The sequence below is a fragment of the Aquila chrysaetos genome, chromosome 7, assembly GCF_900496995.4.
Source record: "Aquila chrysaetos chrysaetos chromosome 7, bAquChr1.4, whole genome shotgun sequence".
In the NCBI taxonomy this organism is placed as follows: Eukaryota; Metazoa; Chordata; class Aves; order Accipitriformes; family Accipitridae; genus Aquila; species Aquila chrysaetos.
The window spans coordinates 12,488,813-12,506,786 of NC_044010.1; the positions used below are offsets into that span (position 1 = coordinate 12,488,813).

The window sequence follows — 17,974 nt, forward strand, 5'->3', positions numbered from 1 at the left end:
TCCCTCTATTTTCCTATCAACCGCAGCTGAGTTATGAACATGTAGGGAATCCTGAACAAAACTTACATTTCCATTTCATCGGGTGTTTTACATGCACCCTTAGAGCTTGTGCAATCCCTTCCCTATAGTGTTCAATCCTAATGCCAGGTAAGGCAGAAATGAGCATTATAGACAAAGGGAGAGATGTGGATAGACAAGAAGAAAAAATGGAAGATCATCAGGTTCCTAGCACACAGAATAATGGCTCCACATAATTTATTTTTAAATATTATATACTTCCCCTCATGACAGAATGATTTCTTGCACCCTTCATACAAGAATATAATTTATTATACTTACCATGAAAATTAAATGGAATGCTTCTGCAGTCCCGTTGCTTGATGTGCTGAAAAGTCTTTCAGGAGATTAAATGTACAGGAGTAGACTTTTTGAGTTTGCCGTATTTTGAGAGTCTAAGGAATTTCAAATGAACAACATGCAATACTCTACAGAGGTTTCTGTACGCTAAGTTGTGTTATACGATATCTGGAGCCGTTATAAGCATTACGTTAATTTGTTATCTTGGGGTAAGCCCAGGAATTTGGAATTTAAGGACATATATGTCTCTCCGATTGCTGTGCAAATCTACACATGGTTTGACTTTGAAGTTTCAGAAGAATCCAGAAAAATGACTTTGTGTTCTGAATATTTATTGTTAGGAGAGGCCAGACAGGGGCATATGTAGGATGTTCATTGCTAAGAAGCAGAAGAAAACATCAAGTACAAAAACCACCCAAACAGTTCCATTTCCTTTTATGACATTACTGCTTTCCAGCAACTTATAAGGAACTTAAAATTGATGGTAGGGTTATGCATTACTCAGTCCATCTTTTTTAAAACACATATTTGAATTAATTACATTCATTCATTACATACCCACTGAGTATTTCTTACTAGTTTGCAGTAATACTATGAAGAATTTGACAAACTTTTTTTAATTTTGTTCTTAACATCTGATTTATTGCTTAGCAAGGCCTGTAACATACAGTAGTGTTCCCATCTGGTACTGGTTTTTTCTTTTTTTTAGTAGTAGTTATGTTAATAGTTAAGTTTCGGTTTTGAGTGCAGTACAGTTGCCATAATGCAATTTGAATTACCAAAGAAAACTTTTCATAATGTCTCAAGAACTGCAGCCAACAAACATAGTTTGTATGAGTGAGGATCCATCTAGATCTTTAAATATATAGTTAGACTTCCAAAAGAAATATTGATGCTGTAAATTCAGAGTAATTGAACTCTAAGTGAATATACTGGTATATTGTTTTAGTTATGCAAGTGTACTGAACAAAGAACTTACCCTAAAGTTTGACAATTTGGTGCAGCAGCTGAAGCATCTGCAGTTTCTGACCTGAAGCGCACAAGGAACTCCACAAAGACTGGGAGCTTGTGGGTACCTGAAATGCTCTTGTAACCAAGACCCCAGGTGGGGCTTGAAAGGAGTGGATCCCTGTTTGCTTGTACTGCATAGACAGTATACTTTGTATGGTATTGCATTTAGCTGAGTATAATGTGTGCTATAACGTCGTAATCTTATACCTCGGTACTTCTACTGGTCCCATGGGGGCTGGCAGGGAGATTCCCAACACTATATTGTTTGGTCTCTGGAATTTCTTTTTGCCATCATATGAAGCTTTCAAAACTGCCTGCAGCTACCGGTAGGATGTAAGCTGAGTTTCGTGAGTGTTCAAAATGACAGCAGAATCTCTCATGGGACTGATAAAGATGTTCGGCATGACTGTTCAGTGTTAAGGTGATATTAACTTGGGGTCAGAAGGCATTATATTCCCCTAATATAAAAGATCTGGGAGTGGAAGGAAGTTTGCCCTTCAGTGTCCCATGCAGTTGTGATGCTTCTTAACAACCTCTGGGATTATTTAACAGTTTCACTTCCGTTGCAGGAGAATGGAGGGTACTGTAGATGCTTACCTGCCCTGTTCCTTTTTTCTTGTTAAACATTATAGTTGTGACTGTTAAGGTGTTAAGTTCACAGTCTATCCTCCTTGCCCTAACGATTCACTAGCTAATGCTGGGACAGAAGGCAATATTAGATGATATCTAAAATAGTTTAAAATTGACCCTCTGTAAGTGTCTGCTTCTTTCCATTGCTTTTAAAAGGAGATTAAGTCAGCTGTGTATCCATTGTAGGTATCAAAATTTACGTGCGAAGACTCCCACCCTGTCTTTCAGTTTTGCTGCAGTGGGATATTGGTACCAGAAACACAGTACCACTGGGTAACAACCTACTCCTTGTTAGCAGCCTCCCTGGAGTAACTATCCATTCAGGCGTTCTTATCTCAGGCGCTCTGAAGCAAATGGGGAGTTACCTTTTGCAACAGGGGCAAACCACGTCTAATTAATTTGGCTTTTAATGTGGGTGTCAGAGTAGGAGACAGACAATTATGATGCTGCAGCTGGTGCCCAGGAACTTTTAATCTCCTGTAAACTCTTCCATGTCAGAGCTCATAGAAATTTGCCTACAATCTGCTAACCTCACATTTGAATAATGAATATTAGCTTGAGACTGAGGGAGATTATTATAAATGGGAGGAAGCATCTTTTTTAGTTAGTACAAGCAATGATGTTCTAACGTAAAGCTTTTGCTATCAAATTGTATTTCAAATTTGCTTATCATGACAGCTTTCCTTTGAAGGCAGAGTGTAGGTCTTGGCCTGCAAACTCTGTGAAGTCTGGCTGGCTTTCATCGAATTGGAAGATTGGGTGTATCTCAGAGACATCTGTCCTTCTGTTGGCTGATACCGGCCATAATGTTTAGACACTTCAGTGAAGGGAGTGACTTGCAAATAGATGAGGAAATTGTAAAAGCTTTATTTCCTTGGAAACCAGGTGGAAAAGAAAATATATTAAAGTAGGAAATGCATCTCTCAGCGAAACCGACCAACTAGTAAGAAAGGTTGGAGATTTCTGTGGGATCTCACAAGCAGAACTGTTAATCCAGTTACTTATCAGCTGAACATATATGGAAATACAAATTAAGCTTTTGCTTCTTGAAGTATTGTTCGTTTCAGTTCTCAAGTGATTCTCTCTTTTCCATTTTAGACAAACATGAAACTAAATTAAAAGGTGTAATATATTTTCAAGCTATTGAAGAAGTCTATTATGATCATCTAAAGAATGCATACAAGGTAAACTTTGTTATTGTTTTTTAAACTGAGGATCATGTAGCAGTACCCAAAGCATGGTAAAGTCAAAGAGAGAGCTGACATTATTAGAAAAAAAAAGAAACAAACAAAAAAAACCTGGGAGTGGAGGAAAAGGAAGATGAAGCCAGATCAGGGATTAGCCCCCCCCCCCCTTTTTTTTTATACTGATGAAAGCAGAGATAAGAGTGTCTGCCTGCCAAGTGGGATTTGCTGCGAGGAATTCATTAGTCCAGTGGCGAGACCACTGAAATCAGAGGCTTTGGCAAATCAAGGAATGGCTCTATCCATCTGTCACAGGGAGGGAGTTAACTGGCGCCGGCAGCTCATGGCATCCCTGCCTCTCACCTGTAATTTAAATGATCTGTGAACAAACTGGATAGATCCTTGGCACATGAATTTGTAAAAGCCAAGGTGGTTTTGACCACTGGACAGAGTGGGGGTGTTAGTTCTTTGAGCAAGAAACAACAGTTGGAGCCCTGTACTACTGTGTAATAGTCTAGTGGAAATACATTGTAAGAACTGTTTATGGTGGATACAAACACTTTAAACACATCTCTGCTTCCAGTGCTGCAATGTAGGATGCAGTGGTACAGCATTTTGCATTTTATCTTTCTCCTTAACCCTACTGTAAATCTCCCTGTAAGTAATTTCACTTCTGGTACCAATAAATGGCTTTGATTTCATTCTTTTGATATCCTTCTTTCTGTTTTATTTTAGAGTCCCAACCCGTTGCTCACTTTCAGTGTTAAGACACATGACCGGATATACTATATGGTTGCTCCTTCGCCAGAAGCCATGAGGATATGGATGGATGTTATTGTTACAGGTGCAGAAGGCTACACCCACTTCATGTTATAATAAAAGGGGGCAATAGGGCATACTGCAATAACGTAACGTATGAAGTTAGCCATATGTAGTGAAATCTGAAAAGCCAGTGAATACTCTGAAATGTCCTCCTTATGATGTGCACCAGAAACCTCAGAATGAGAGGGGTTTACAAATGCATTGAAAAGGGGGGGGGGGGGGGGGGTCGTTACTTGTTTTAGTTGATCTTTACAGGAATGAAAGAGCTAAAGCTGTTGAGAGAATCGTAGTGCTCCAAAATGGATAATCAGGCAATTTTAATTACAGTATCTTGATTCAGTGATGATTTTCTACAAATTCTCTTATATGGAGAATGTCTTCATAAACTCATACTGAACAGTTTACAAATGTGTGTTTTCTCATCAGTATGCAAAAATTCTAGTAATGGAACAAAAAAGGTGTAATAAGCATATATTTTAATATGCAGCATTTGACATTTATAGATGATTAGGTGACTTTTTAAAACTTCTAGTCAAGTATTTTATAAAAATATAAACAAAAAAGCAACCCTAAGGTACACACAGTTCTTGCCTTAGTAGTTAAGTATTACAACAGAGCCAAAGAGTTACACGATTCCCTTATCATAATGTTTTCATATTGTTAGTTGCACCTAACTTTCTGTAAGGGGACAGTGCCAAAACTCTTCATGACTTTCAATGTAATTAAATTGTTACAATATTCTGTGTGTTCAAACACTCAGTGATGCCAACCGTTTGTTTAAAAGTCTGCATCTATGGAGCTCAACAAAAAAAGAGGATAGCTTTATAAAGATGCATTTTTCCACAAGGATATGAAACGGAAACACATGTATTAACTTCCTCATAAGGAGGGGTTTTTTTAATCTTCCCTGTTGAATAGAATGAGCTGATTCTAGACCCTACAGCAATTTTCTTTTATGTAGTAAGGTCCTGGCATGGTTCTAACCTGACTCTGTGCCAAGTGAATGCTCTACTGAAACCTCTCAAACATTGGTCCCCATGAAGCCAGCATCAAAATCTCTACCTATCTGAATTCTTTGGAGCCAAGTTTTCAGCCCTGGAGAGTTTTTTTAAAATGCATTATCTGCACAGAATTATGCTGTCAAATAGAATAACAAGAGAGAGGCAAGTTCCAAGAGTTTACACTAAGCAGTGTGTGAATAAAAAACCCTGAAAGTTTTAAGAAGCAGAGATTGAGATTCCTAAAACAACAAAAATACTGAGGGTGCAGTGGTCTTCCATTCTAAAATCACTTCCAAGTCCTTGACTAATATTGCAAAAACATAAATTATTTAATTGAACTGAACTTCAAGAAAGTCTCTTATAATATGACTTTAAAGAGGTTCTATTTCAGTAATCAAAACTTATGTGCTATGTGGTTTGTGTAATAGAAGAAAGTACATTAGCCTTTTTTTTTTTCCTTGATGAAAAGTTAACGGCTTTTGATGGAACAAATAAAAAACTGAAAGCAGAATAGAAGTATGCTGGCAGAATATTTTTGTTATACTTTTTAAACGCTGTATCTGTAATGAACGGCTTGAATTTTTTGTGGTATACACAGGTGATATGGTTGCTTTAGCACGACGAACAACAGTTTCCACTTGAATCATGAAGGGGACTGTTATTGCAAGATGATTGTTATCATCTGTGCAGATCACAGCTTGTAATCTAATGATTTAAAACCCTATCCGAAATAAATTGCTTTGATTTATATAATTATTATTTTTCCCTGATGTATCTTGATTTTACTCCTAAGTATGTTATAAAGGTTTTCTAATAATGATTTTTGTATCCTGCATGATGCAATGAAGGCATTTCAATAAACATTTTTAAAAATACATTTGTTTTAAATATTCACTTGCTGCTTCATCTTGGGACATTTCTGCTTGTCTTTTAAATAGTCATAGACAGTTCTGCAAGCAATTTTGTATTTCTTAGTAGTGCTTAATCTAACCATTCCATGTGTTTCCCCATAAAAGAGCTATGGAAAATTTTTCAGATGGCAGTGAAATTAGGAGCATAGTCTGTTTACTGCATGTATATAATATAATACCTTTCTCATTTTTTATGACCCTGTTTGAAAAAATTTATCATCAGCCTTGGACATAGACAATTTTTTTGTTTAACTGCAAAACAGAAATTGCTGAAGTTTAAGGGTTTCCCAGTTTTCCCAGTATTTGACTTAGACATGACTTGAATTGCAGGAAACATTAGCTCATTGTAGCAGCCCATGCGGTTTTATGATTTTTTTCACTAAGTTTGCTAATGTCATCACAAAGTGTGGTGGGTTTTGTAGTGGTGCACATCAAGACAGCGTAAGCAAAGCATGGCGGTGTTGTCCCACGAGCAGGATTCGTTACCCAATGTGCAATAAGCCCATCATATACACAGAGCCGAGATACGTATTTATTTCACGTTTGCGCAAAGATGGGTGCTAGGTGATAATTCCACAAAGCTAGCTCACCACACCAAAGAACTACAATGTAATTATTCTGTTACATGATTAGTTAAAACCCACCTAAATTTACATTCATTGGTTGGTAGTCACCATCTCATCTACTATTAGCTATATTTAAATTAGCCTCGCTTGTTATGTAAATGAGCAAGCACACTCCTTGCAGGTGTGTGGGTCAAGTCTTTCCAGTCTTGAACTGAGTTGGAGGTCATGATCTCCCCCTGCCACCTTTATCTTTCCCCTAGTTCATCCTGCTTTGGCAATCATCCGGCTTTGGGTGCCTTCTGGAGCAGGATGTTTCCCTTTCATCAGTCTTTAGTGCCTTCTTCAAGGATATAGTATTAGCAAAGCATGCATCATTTATACAAAGTAACCAGGCCTACATAGTGAAACTATTGAGTAATGGTCCTCCTGGAAAGACAAGGCACCATGTTCAACCCTAAACCAAGCAGTATCACCAGGGCTAGGCCGTAACTCAAACATATGAGTACAGCGGTAGGCACTATCTTTTACGATCAGTCTGCAAGCCCTCCAAGCTTGCCCCCATGGAGTCAAGTACCCACTTACCCTGAAGGATCTCAGGCAATTGCAAGCCACATAGGCTGTGTCTTAGAAACCTCAGCCGCTGTGTCCCTTCACCTACAGCTGCTGACAGGGGCTGGCCTAGCACTTGCCTGGGGAAACACCCTTACCTTTGCAGGCACTGGCCTTTCCTAGCGTTATTTTCCTCCTTTCTGGGTGGCTGACACAGCCTGTATGTAAAAGCGCATAAAGACCTTGTTTTGGCTACTGCACCCATACGACTGAGGCCGAGCAGAGGTGGGTGAGGAGGTGTGAGCTGCTTCAGACGCCCTGCAGGCCAAGCAACGGCCAGGCCCGGCTGCTGCCAGAGCGGCGACTGAGGGAGCGACGATGGGTTGTGAGGTGTCCTTTCTGGCTGGCTGTAAGGGCCAGGTAATTACGTGCATTACGCTGTACATATATACACCAAAACATACACTTTGTAACGGTCTATACCCTAATATATCTAGGCAACCTGAAGTACGGGGGTTTCCAGAGTGGGTCTTACCAGCCTTGCCCGGTACAGAGAGGCCTTCAAGGAGGGTCCACAATACACACGCACTTAGGGAAATGCTCATTAAGTGTTTTTATTGACGGAACCTGGTTTCTTTACCTCACAAACAAGCATACGGCATTAATATATTGATCAAAGCCGGCCCGCAGCCCTCACCCTCCCGCCCACGCCAGGGCGCGTGCGCGACCCTCGCCCCGCCCGCCGCGGGCGAGCGCCGGTTCACGCGCACGGCGGCGCCACGCCAGTCCGGAAAGGTGGGAGGCCGTGCGGGGCATGCGCGGTGGCCCCGGCGCCGCAGGTGGCGCCTGCGCCGTGAGGCGCCTTCCCCCGCCGCCGGCCGCGAGGGGGGGTCCTGCGGCGTGAGGCAGTAGGCATGGCGGCGGCGGGCGCGCTGCGGGGTTTGGTGCGGGGCGGCGGCGGCCGCCGTCGTGCCTCGGCCGTGGTGATATTGCCGTCGCCGCTGAGGGCGGCCCTGGGGCTCCCGGGTAAGGGAAGGGCCCCGGGGCACTCCTCCTCCGCCGGCCTGGGAGCCCGGGGGGGAAGGGTGCGTGTCGGTGGCGGGTGTATCCGCCGTGTGTAATGGCCGTGGGGAGGTGCGTTTTCTGTCGGCAGAGCGCGGGGCGGGCAGCAGGAGGTGACGCCCCCTCCTCCCCTTCAGCGCCGTCTGGGTCGGGAACGGCCGGGCCGCGTACCCGGCGCGGGGCGGGGGGGCACGTTAAACTCCGCTCCGAGGGACGGGGATTGTGACGGGCCTCGCCGAGCCTGCGGGGGCCGGTTCGGTGCCGGTGCTCGGGGGAGGGCAGGTGCCGTGCGAGGCTGTGCGCCGCCGCAGAGCAGCTGCTTTCCCCCGTGTGTCGAGTTCGCTGTAAGCTCCTCCTGCCGCCGCGGCTCTCCGGGGAGCTGGAAGTAAGTGGGACAGTTCGCTTGCTTGGGTGTGAAACATGCCTACGTGGGAGGCTTCACCAGGCACCTGGAAAGCTTTGCTGGCGTTCGCTTCGGAGTGAGATGAGGCTCTGCCCAAACGCATAGTGCCCCTCCTTGCCATTCCAGGTGCAGTGCTTGTCTGACTTGTTGAGTTTATTCATTGCCTTAAATTTTGAGAGACAGCTGCTCCTCTTGATGAGGTAACAAGCCTCGTCTGAGTTTGCCCGATGTAGGAGTGAGTAAAACTTACTTGCCACTAAGGGTGCACATGTCGTATCTGCATAAAGACGTGAATACGGTGGGGTTTTGTTGGTGTTCTTTCTGTGTGTTCAGGTGATAATGTGATCAGAATAGCTGGTTCATGAGTGTGCCGTTGGGTGCTCTGAGACTGGGCTAAGCAGCAGTTCCTGCTGGCAGAACTGGTGGCCGCCTTACCGCTGTACCATAGGTGATTGCATGAAACAAGGTGTGGACAATGTTGTATCCGTTATCTACCAGAGCTATGTTAATCTGCTGCTGCTACTGGCAGTGGGTAGGTCACAGTGCTGGAGCATTCCCAAGGTTATTTGGAGGATTTCTTTGGCTTTGCATGTAGCACTGGTCTCGATCACAGTGTCTGTTGGTCATAACACAATTAAAATTGCACAGTGATTCTGATACGAAGAGAATTTCATAGCATTGGGCAAGGGTCCTGTGGTCTTCCTGTAGCTAGCTCCTTCTGTCTGTAACTTGCTTTTGTAAATATTAAGTACCACCTTGCACCTTTCAGATGTGCTTCCCTGCTCTCACCAAGGTCTTTCACTGAAATCAGGAGGAGAAATTACTGGATAGCTGCTCAGTTGTTGATGGTTTTGTTTGTCTAAAGGGAAGTCTGAGAGCATGACTCCAGTGAGCCTTGCTTTTGGATTGGCTGGGGTAGTTGCTTTAGGGTTTTGCATTATTCAGGTTAGGATTGCTGCTGATGCACTTAGTGTAACTTGTTAAATACAGAATACTAGGTTTTGGAATAGCTTAGCAGTTGTGTCTTGTAGCTGCAGTTTAAACCCTGCCCAAATGTGTCGAATCAGTTTGAGCATACCTCCAGAGTGCCGCAGGATGGAAAACCAGTGACTTCAGAGATGGTTACCAGGGCTTAAGGGGAAAAAAAATACTCCTTTTTCTATCAAGTTTAGCACTTCTTGGTGTATCTCCTCTGTTACTGGCAGGTGAAGAAGTGACTGGCTTACTGATAGAGATACAAACCAAAAGCCGTAGCATGGATGCATCTGAGTAAATATACCTTTGATGTGGCATTTATACCCTTTATAATAATTGGTGCATCAATAGGATAAAGAATCATTGCATTGTTTCAGGAAAGATTTAATGGTTTTAATCTATAGTTCAAATGGTATAATTTCTGTTAGACTTTAAGAAAGCGCTGGATGCTAGCTGCATCCTGCATCTTCTATGCGTCCACATTTACTAATGCACATGCAAAATTAACAGCAAACAAAACTCCCAAAACCCCTTGAATGTAATCTCTCTGATAGTGAGAAAACAGAACTCAAAGCTGTGGAATAGTTAAGTGGTGTGATGCTGTCACGGCCTGTTTTTGCAGTATTTATCCAGTTGTTGTACCACTAGGAAGCCCTGATGTATTTGGGGTTGCATCGTTTTGTAGCCCCCTATTGATTGACAGTATTGAAAAACCAGTCGTCTTCTAATCTAAGAATTAAGAGTATCAAAGTCTTAGAAGTCTCGACCAAGCTTTCAGTTTAACAAATTATCTTGCTGAGTGGGATAATAGAGTGGATTAAGTCTCCATAACACCTCTCTACAAATCACTTGCCCCCACCCACAGCAGAGGTACAACTGACTGTGAAACTTAGATTGAATACTATAGCAGCTGTTGAGATTCAGCATAGTTATTCATTAGTTAGCATTTCCTTTGTTAATCTTTTTTCCTTGTTTGAAACCAACTCAACTTTCTGATGGTTATTAATGTGAATAACAGAGTCCATCCTAGTGTTTGCTTTCCAAATCTGGTTTGTCTGGTTTGTTATCTTGAACTAAAACAAAACAAAATAATTTTAAGTTTATGCTGATAGGAAAACTTCACTCATGTAATATGTTGCAGATCACTTTGACAGAAGTTGCACTAAAGGATCTTTCAATTTTTAAATATTTGCGAAATATGTAGGTTTGCGAAGTGCTATTTCATTCTGGATAAACATAGAACAATCTGAGTACTGGAATAATGTAACCTCTCCAATGAGAATACACCAAACCATGTAATGGGGTATCTGTGCCTCTTCTGGAGATGCATAAGAAAATCATAGCTCTGCAATGGTCGACTCTATTACTTATAGGATATTTTTAATGTATTGCTCTGTATTTACAGAAAATGGGGCTTTATTTTGTTTTTTTTTACCTTCTGTGCTTCATATCTGAGAAAAAGATTGATGTTAAGATGGCATAGTGTTAAAATGACCCTCTTTCTCAGTGTCCCTGGCAATAATCTTTAACTTAAGCAGAAAGAGCTGCTGATGATATGATGAAAAAGACTAGGTGTTATTTATTTAATTTGGTTTTAAACAATGCTAATGTTGGTTTATGTTCATCATGTTGAAAAAGTTAGTCATAAGATTCTTTCCTAATTCCCACTTTTGAACTTCCCCATTGTATATCTCCTTTATAGATCTTGTGGATCTGGAGTTTTGATGCAGATGTAGTTTTGCCCTTCAGTTTTAATTTTCATCAAAAATTTGTCACCTCATGTACTTGTAAACTTACCATTGCACAGAGTACTTCAGTCCCAAAATTTTTTTTTTTTTTTTTAATTCAGTTTGGAAAAAACAAAAAGGAAAAATAAAAAGTTAAACTAAGCAGATGAAAAATCTTACCATTTCATGTGAAATGAATAAATATATTCAAGATGGTATAAAACGTGAGGACAAATGAAGTATAGGAAATCTTAGCATTTGGCTTCAGTCAACTACTTTGCTAATTGTTGAGTGAACTCCTTTAATGGTTGGCATTTAATGATTTGAGAATGAATCACAATCAGCTTTCCCTTTCAGGTTGATCAATATTAGTTAGTCATTAAGGAATACAGGAGATACTTTTCTCTTGAGCCAGAGTATCTTATTTTCACATAATATTCCCATATTTCCTGAATCCTAGTTTTATAAAATATTAGTATTTCTGCCAAGGTTATCATGATGATTGTACTAAATAGCTCTCTTTATTAGTTTGCAGGCTGAAATCATCAGTCAGCTTTCTTACTCGACCAGATCGACCAAATCTTGCTTATCATAAACTAAAAGGCAGGAATCCAGGGGTTATTTTCCTTCCAGGCTTAAATTCAAATATGAATGGTCAGAAAGCAACTGCCCTTGAAGATTTCTGCAGCTCTCTAGGTCATGCCTTCATCAGGTACATGCAGAGCATTGTTCTTGAGAAAATGAAACTAGTATCATGCGTTGGGGGAAGGGGTTTTAACAAAAATATGTAAACTTTGGCATTTAGATTGGAATGCATGCTGTACACAAGCTAAGAAGTGTCTGTCTTCCATTTCAAATGTAGGTTTTCTGTCTGTAGTGAGGCTGAGGTAAATCAGGAGAATGTATTCTGAAAGTAATTCAGAAAATTCTCTGATAAATTTCTGTAGTCTAGCCAGTGCTATGTGTTACATTAAGGCTATAGGCACCAAAATGAAAAAGAAAGGACCTGGAGTTCTAATTTTTTACATTGCCACTATAAGCATGCTTCTTAACTGCCAAATCTTACTAAATTATCCAGTATCTTCTGTGGTTTTAGAAGAACATACACATGCTTGGTGATACGCTCCTTTGATAGACTAGGTTGAATGCTGAGTTTCCTAAGTCTTCGTATTTGGGTATAGCGTTTGAAAGAGTGTTTGTACATTTTAAAAATACCTTTAAAATTGAAGTATTTGGGGTTTTTTGTTTGTAAGGGAAATTCTTTGTCTGGGAAATATACTGGTAAATGTGGATATTGTTATGTCAAATGATAAGAGAATGCTGCATCACTTAGTTGCATATGTTGTGTTTAAACCTCTTTTCGGGTGATTTCTGGTACTAGTGATATGTGGGACCAAGTAAGAAAATATTCAGTGCGGTATCTTGTCCCCCATTTAATTTGATTAAATGGTACTGTTTAGTTAGCTTCTATGTTGCTGTAGACAGTACTATGACTTTCATTTTGATGGTTCCTTTTTCAGATTTGATTATACAGGATGTGGAAGTTCAGATGGTAAATTTGAGGAGTGTACAATTGGGAAGTGGAGAAAAGATGTTCTGTCTATACTGGATGAACTTACAGATGGACCACAGGTTATATTTTATTTTTAAATATAGAATGCTTTTTGTCCTCAAGGTAGAACATTAATCAAAAAAATGCCATAATAGGTCTGGTCGATAGTAGCTTCCATTTAACAACTGACACCTGCTTGCTTTCAAGCTGAATCATTTGAGAGGTCATATTCATTAGAACTCTTTTGCAAGCAAGGTAGATCACATAATCATGGAAAGATGGGTTGGCAGGACCTCCTGGAGGTCATGTATTAGAGCCTCCTGCTTAGAGCAGGGCTGTCATCCTAGGGAGTCTGAGAAAGCCTCGTGGTGGAGGTTCCATCTGACAGGAGACAGGGAGATGTTCCAGTGCGGCGCAGCCCTCTTAATGAAAAAGTGTGTCACTGTTCCATGCTGTTGCATTAATTAAAGGATTTGCAGGAATGTTACAAGTTAAGATACTCTATATGACAAAATAGCTTGTGTTTAAGACAATTTTGTATTATGAATTCCTTGTGTTGACCTCTTTCAGTGCACTGAGCCTTTACCATGTGCATTTATTTTGAGAAGGAAACATAAAGTATGCATGTGATACTGAATTGTTTCAACTCTCATTTTGTTTACAGTGTTTCAGTCTCAGACAGCAATAACCAGCCATGCCAAACAAAAAGAATAATAAAATACCAGATCCTGTGGTGCTTACTCAGGCAAAATTTCCACTGGAGGTGACAGCAGTTCTGCCTGGGTAAGGACAGCAGGATTATGCCCGAGGTTTAAGTAGTTAAAAAAAAATGAAAACTGATACTTTGTAGAAGAAGAAAAAAAATATTAGCTGTTTCCTGTAAAATAATGTCTTATTTTCTCTCTTTTTCAGATTCTGGTGGGCTCCAGCTTGGGTGGATGGCTGATGCTTCATGCTGCAATAGCACGCCCAGATAAAGTAGCTGCTCTAGTTGGAGTAGCTGTAGCAGCAGACCATCTGGTAACAACTTTCAAGAAGCTTCCCATTGAGGTAAATGTTGACGGTTGGCTTTTGTGCAATCTAAAAATCTATCAAGCATTTAAGAAATTCTGTTGTTCAAACTACTTTTCCTGCAAGTCTTCTGGTAAGTTTTCTGTGTTTGTGGTGCAGGTAAGCTGAAAATTTACATTAATCTGGAAGTCTGAAAAATACTGTGCTTCTAGTATGAAGCTAGTGTGAGCACTACCTAGATTGTGTTTATATTATTACTGTGGCATATAGGGTGTGAAGTCAGGTCCCTGTAGTTCAGCAGTCTATTAGATTTCAGTGTTGAATATCATATATTTGCATCCAGATTGGATCTTTGTGCTTTCAAGGACAGAGAAGTAGCTGCTAAAGTGATTGAGATGATATTGGATGAGTCTGACACAGATTGTGTGTCTAGAAAGGGAATTCTTCAGATTAGTGTGTTTGTAAAGACTATAAGATTTAGGTAGTGGGCTGTCTCTTTCTAAGTTGCTTCCTTGATTATGATAATGTCCAGTCTTCAGGAAAGTAAACCAGGTGTTATAATGTGACAAATAAATATGGCAATAAATAACTTATACTATAGAATAATTAAATTATTTTCCTGGGGTTTTTTTGGTTTTTTGTGGTTTTTTTTTTTTTTTTTTTCTGAGGCACTTCGTAGTGTCAGTGTTTCTACTTAAGACTAAGGTAAGATTCTGGAAATACAGTATTTAGACACAGCTATTGTGGCAAGAACTGAAAAGACCCATCACTGGAAAATTCCTTTTTCCTAGGATTCTCCTTGTTTGAGGTTCAGTGAACTGATTGAAGCCAAAGAGACTTACTGTTCACAGTGGCTATACATCTTTTTCTTTCTGATAGATTCTGGCTGAGAAAATTTCACTGGTGAATCCTAACTAGATTAATTTGCAGGAGAGATGTACAGAGTAGCTTTTGTGACATGGTAGGGGGTTTGTTTTCTCAGATGCTGAAAGGCGAGCAGGAATATACCTTCTCTGCTAATAAAAATGAACGAAGTGAAATTTTACACCTGGGAAAGTTTTACTGCTTTTAGCACAGAAATAAGCTGAGGCGCTCTAAAGATTGTGTAACATCTGTCTTGTCTATTCTTTGCATTCTTTTTTATAGGCACAAAAAGAAATAGAAGAAAAAGGTGAATGGAAGTTTCCAACAAAGCATAATGAGGAAGGATATTACTCCTTGACATATGACTTTATCAGAGAAGCAGAAAATCACTGTGTGCTAAATAGTCCTATTCCTATAACATGTCCCATACGGCTTATTCACGGCATGAAGGATGGTGATGTCCCTTGGCAGATCTCTATGCAAGTTGCTGATCGTGTTTTGAGCAAAGATGTGGATGTTATCCTCCGCAAAATTGGCCAACATCGGATGAGTGAGAAGGAGGATACAAAACTTCTTGTGAATACTGTTGATGATTTAATTGACAAGCTGGCAACACTAATATAAGCCGCAGAGTAGCATAAGTGCATGAACTCTATACCTGACTCTTTTCCATGAGTAGCAGAAACCCTGTTCTTAACAAGATGATACGAGGCCTGTGACTATCGCAGTAGGAACTGAGCTTTATCTGCTGTTTCCTTACCTCTGTTTCATAAATACAGGTATTTTATTAATGCTGCATTTGCACAGACAGTCCAAAATGTGAAGGAGTGCTGCTGTTGTGTTCAGAACCTCTCCTTCACCACTTGAACCTTCTTTTGCAAACTTCCTACACTTTTGTACTGAAATGTTGATTCATTTTTGTTACTATTGGCCTGTACGGTAAAACTTTTAATTTCCCATGTCTTTGACACCTTTTCAGTATTGTCCTTTTCCTGTAACATTCTTGTATCTTTTGTCTGAAACCATCTGTGCAAGGCAAAATAAAACTTGTTTACTGAAGTTATTGTTATTAGAAATAGTGAATAACATGAAGCATAATAAAGAGATTTCAGATAAATTATTATATTGTTCTTAAGTACTGTTAAGATTGAAAAGCGGAAGGCACACCCTGATGGTGTGCTTGGGGTACTACATAAGGAAGAAGTTAACTTCTAAGAATGCAGGGCCTCAAAGTGCAGATAGACCTCTCATCTATGCTTATCATTAGGGTTTATGTCCTCTTCTCCAGGCTGTCTTTTTGTAATAGTTAATTTGTGGGTCTACTGTTAAGGGAACAATATATAATCTTGGTGTAAACGGAAACTGGATCAATACAGTGACTCTTTTATAGTAACTTCTTAAAGTGGGGAGTACAGTACCATAGAGCATCACTGCCTCTTTTCTATGACTTGAGAACTGTGGATTACTAGGAACAGTGCCTTCCAGAGTTTGGAATTTGAGGTGCATGAGTGCAAGCCTGAAAACTGTAAATGAAACTTGATAATTCTTGTAATGTAAATCCATAGAATTTAATAGTAAATGGATTTAATTGCAAATGTCCAAAAATATGGTGCCATCATATACTTGAGAGAGAGAGAGGAACTTAGGTGAGAGGCTGGAATTAGTTCAGGCTGGCCTTAATATGAAACATCAGTCAAAAGTATATGCTGGTTTCTGGCTTTATTATTTTAAGTAGTAAATGGCATCACTACTGCTACCTTAAAAGACTGAAGCTCCTGAGGGTAAGGTATTTCTAGAGAGTTTGTCATTTTTCAGAGTTAGCATTGTCAGTAGAAGTATGTTGTATGGAGCTTTGCTGAGGTAGTGGTTTTTAACTAAAAAAAAATGCCCACACAACTAAAATAAACTAGAACCAACAACAAAACAAAAAAACCCTAAATTTCAGATAAGTTCCTGTAGTATGGTTTTATTTAGGCTTCAATACTGCAAAACCCAAGAAGCTGCAATTCTGCTCTAAGAGTAAAAAAGATGGCTCTAGTTTAGATGCAAATGTTCTAATTCAAGTGTACAAATTCCCCAATTCAATCTAGCTCAGGATACTTGTTTGAGAAATTACAACATTCCATGAGATAAATATTGTTTCCAAGGATTCCTGTTTCTGGAGTAGATTTTTTTTTCTGTCTGTATGAATATGCAATTCACTACTTTCTTAAGCTTTAAAACCTCTTCAATGTGTTTTTTACTTTTGAGAAAAATTAGTTCAGGTAATTTATGCAAATTGCTCATCCACTTCCATTCCTGAAGGTTGAGCCACATTTATGTATTGTTAAACAGTTGTCATCTTTATATGTATTCATGCGACTTGCATCTGATAAAATCTGAAAAATAGATTTTGCGAGTTTTAATTGTGATTTGACTGTGTCTTTAAGTTACTTGAAAACTTTCTGCTCTTAGCTTACCTCTGACAGTTTTTAATCCACTTTTGTACATCTCTTAGATTGCTTAATTGGAAGAAAAAGTTGAAAAAAATGGACAGCAATAATTCCAGAGTAGTTAGTTTTGATTAAGGCACAAAGTTACCAGTTGTGATAGATCTACTTTTTGTTCACACATATTAAAGTTACTTCAGTAACTGAAAAGTTTTGAGCTATTTTTTTTGAATTGGGAGTTATACCTATAAACACTCAATTTAACTGTAGTACTTCAGACAGGGAAAGTCTTTATCTGTCTGCGTAAACTGTAGCTGTGTATTTCTCTTGAAAGAATTGCATTGTATTCATTCAAAGCTTCATCTTAGCCTTTATTAAATAATTGATATTTTATGGGTACGGTCTTTTTGTTACAATGCCTTAGAGCAAGATGGCTGAAAACAAATGTGAAGGGGAGCAGTTGTGTGAGTAGTTTTCAGGGTTGTGGGGTTTTTTTCTTGTTTGGTGGTGGGGTTTTTGTGTTTGGTTTTTTTTTTTCCCCATTATTTTGCTGTAATAACATTAGGTGGGAGAAGGCAGCATAACAGGATTGACACAATTGTGGAAGATACAAAACTGCAGCATCAGTTGCTTAAACCACAGCATTACTGAAACCTAATCCTAGGGAGGTGGGGTTTTTTTGCATGCCACTTGTTTTGTAGTTCTATTTTTCACTCTACTTGCTAAATGGAGGTTAGTGGTAGCATTTACATTACAGGTACACCCAAAATTTGCTACATACAGTGAAGGCAGAGGTGATACTTTCATCATAGAGACAGTATTCCAGATAGCATTTTGAGATTCAGTGAATGCTAGTGCCCATCTCTCTGTGTTCACTTACCGTTTTCTAAATTCAGTCTATATTCCTTAAATATGAAGAG

At 39.7% G+C, this 17,974-nt stretch overlaps 2 protein-coding genes across 8 annotated transcripts in view; both read left to right on the top strand.

The window, feature by feature from the left end:
• PHLDB2 (pleckstrin homology like domain family B member 2) overlaps positions 1-5,880 on the top strand; it is a 113,255-nt gene extending 107,375 nt beyond the window's left edge. For all 5 annotated transcript variants that reach the window (XM_041124909.1, XM_041124910.1, XM_041124911.1 and 2 more), the window contains 2 exons: positions 3,097-3,182; positions 3,918-5,880. In XM_041124909.1, the coding sequence (XP_040980843.1) occupies positions 3,097-3,182; positions 3,918-4,058 (227 nt within the window). In that variant the 3' untranslated portion in view covers positions 4,059-5,880. The remainder of the gene's footprint in view (positions 1-3,096; positions 3,183-3,917) is intronic.
• Positions 5,881-7,902: 2,022 nt separating this feature from the next.
• On the top strand, positions 7,903-17,447 carry ABHD10 (abhydrolase domain containing 10, depalmitoylase). 3 transcript variants are annotated; one of them, XM_030020448.2, is made up of 6 exons: positions 7,903-7,966; positions 7,997-8,057; positions 11,727-11,910; positions 12,719-12,830; positions 13,663-13,800; positions 14,908-17,447. In XM_030020448.2, the coding sequence occupies exons 1-6, from the start codon at positions 7,946-7,948 to the stop codon at positions 15,247-15,249; spliced, it is 858 nt and encodes a 285-aa protein (XP_029876308.1). In that variant the 5' UTR covers positions 7,903-7,945; the 3' UTR covers positions 15,250-17,447. The 3 variants fall into 3 exon arrangements, with proteins under 3 accessions (XP_029876308.1, XP_029876307.1, XP_029876309.1); XM_030020449.2 differs by having other exon boundaries at positions 7,931-7,969; positions 8,000-8,057; XM_030020447.2 differs by having other exon boundaries at positions 7,907-8,057.
• The last annotated feature ends 527 nt before the right edge of the window (positions 17,448-17,974 follow it).

Coding starts and splice junctions, on each gene's coding strand:
- ABHD10 (XM_030020447.2), top strand. CDS start 7,946: ATGGCGGCGGCGGGCGCGCTGCGGGGTTTGGTGCGGGGCGGCGGCGGC. Junction 11,911..12,718: donor CTAGGTCATGCCTTCATCAG/GTACATGCAGAG, acceptor TTCCTTTTTCAG/ATTTGATTATACAGGATGTG. Junction 13,801..14,907: donor TCAAGAAGCTTCCCATTGAG/GTAAATGTTGAC, acceptor TCTTTTTTATAG/GCACAAAAAGAAATAGAAGA.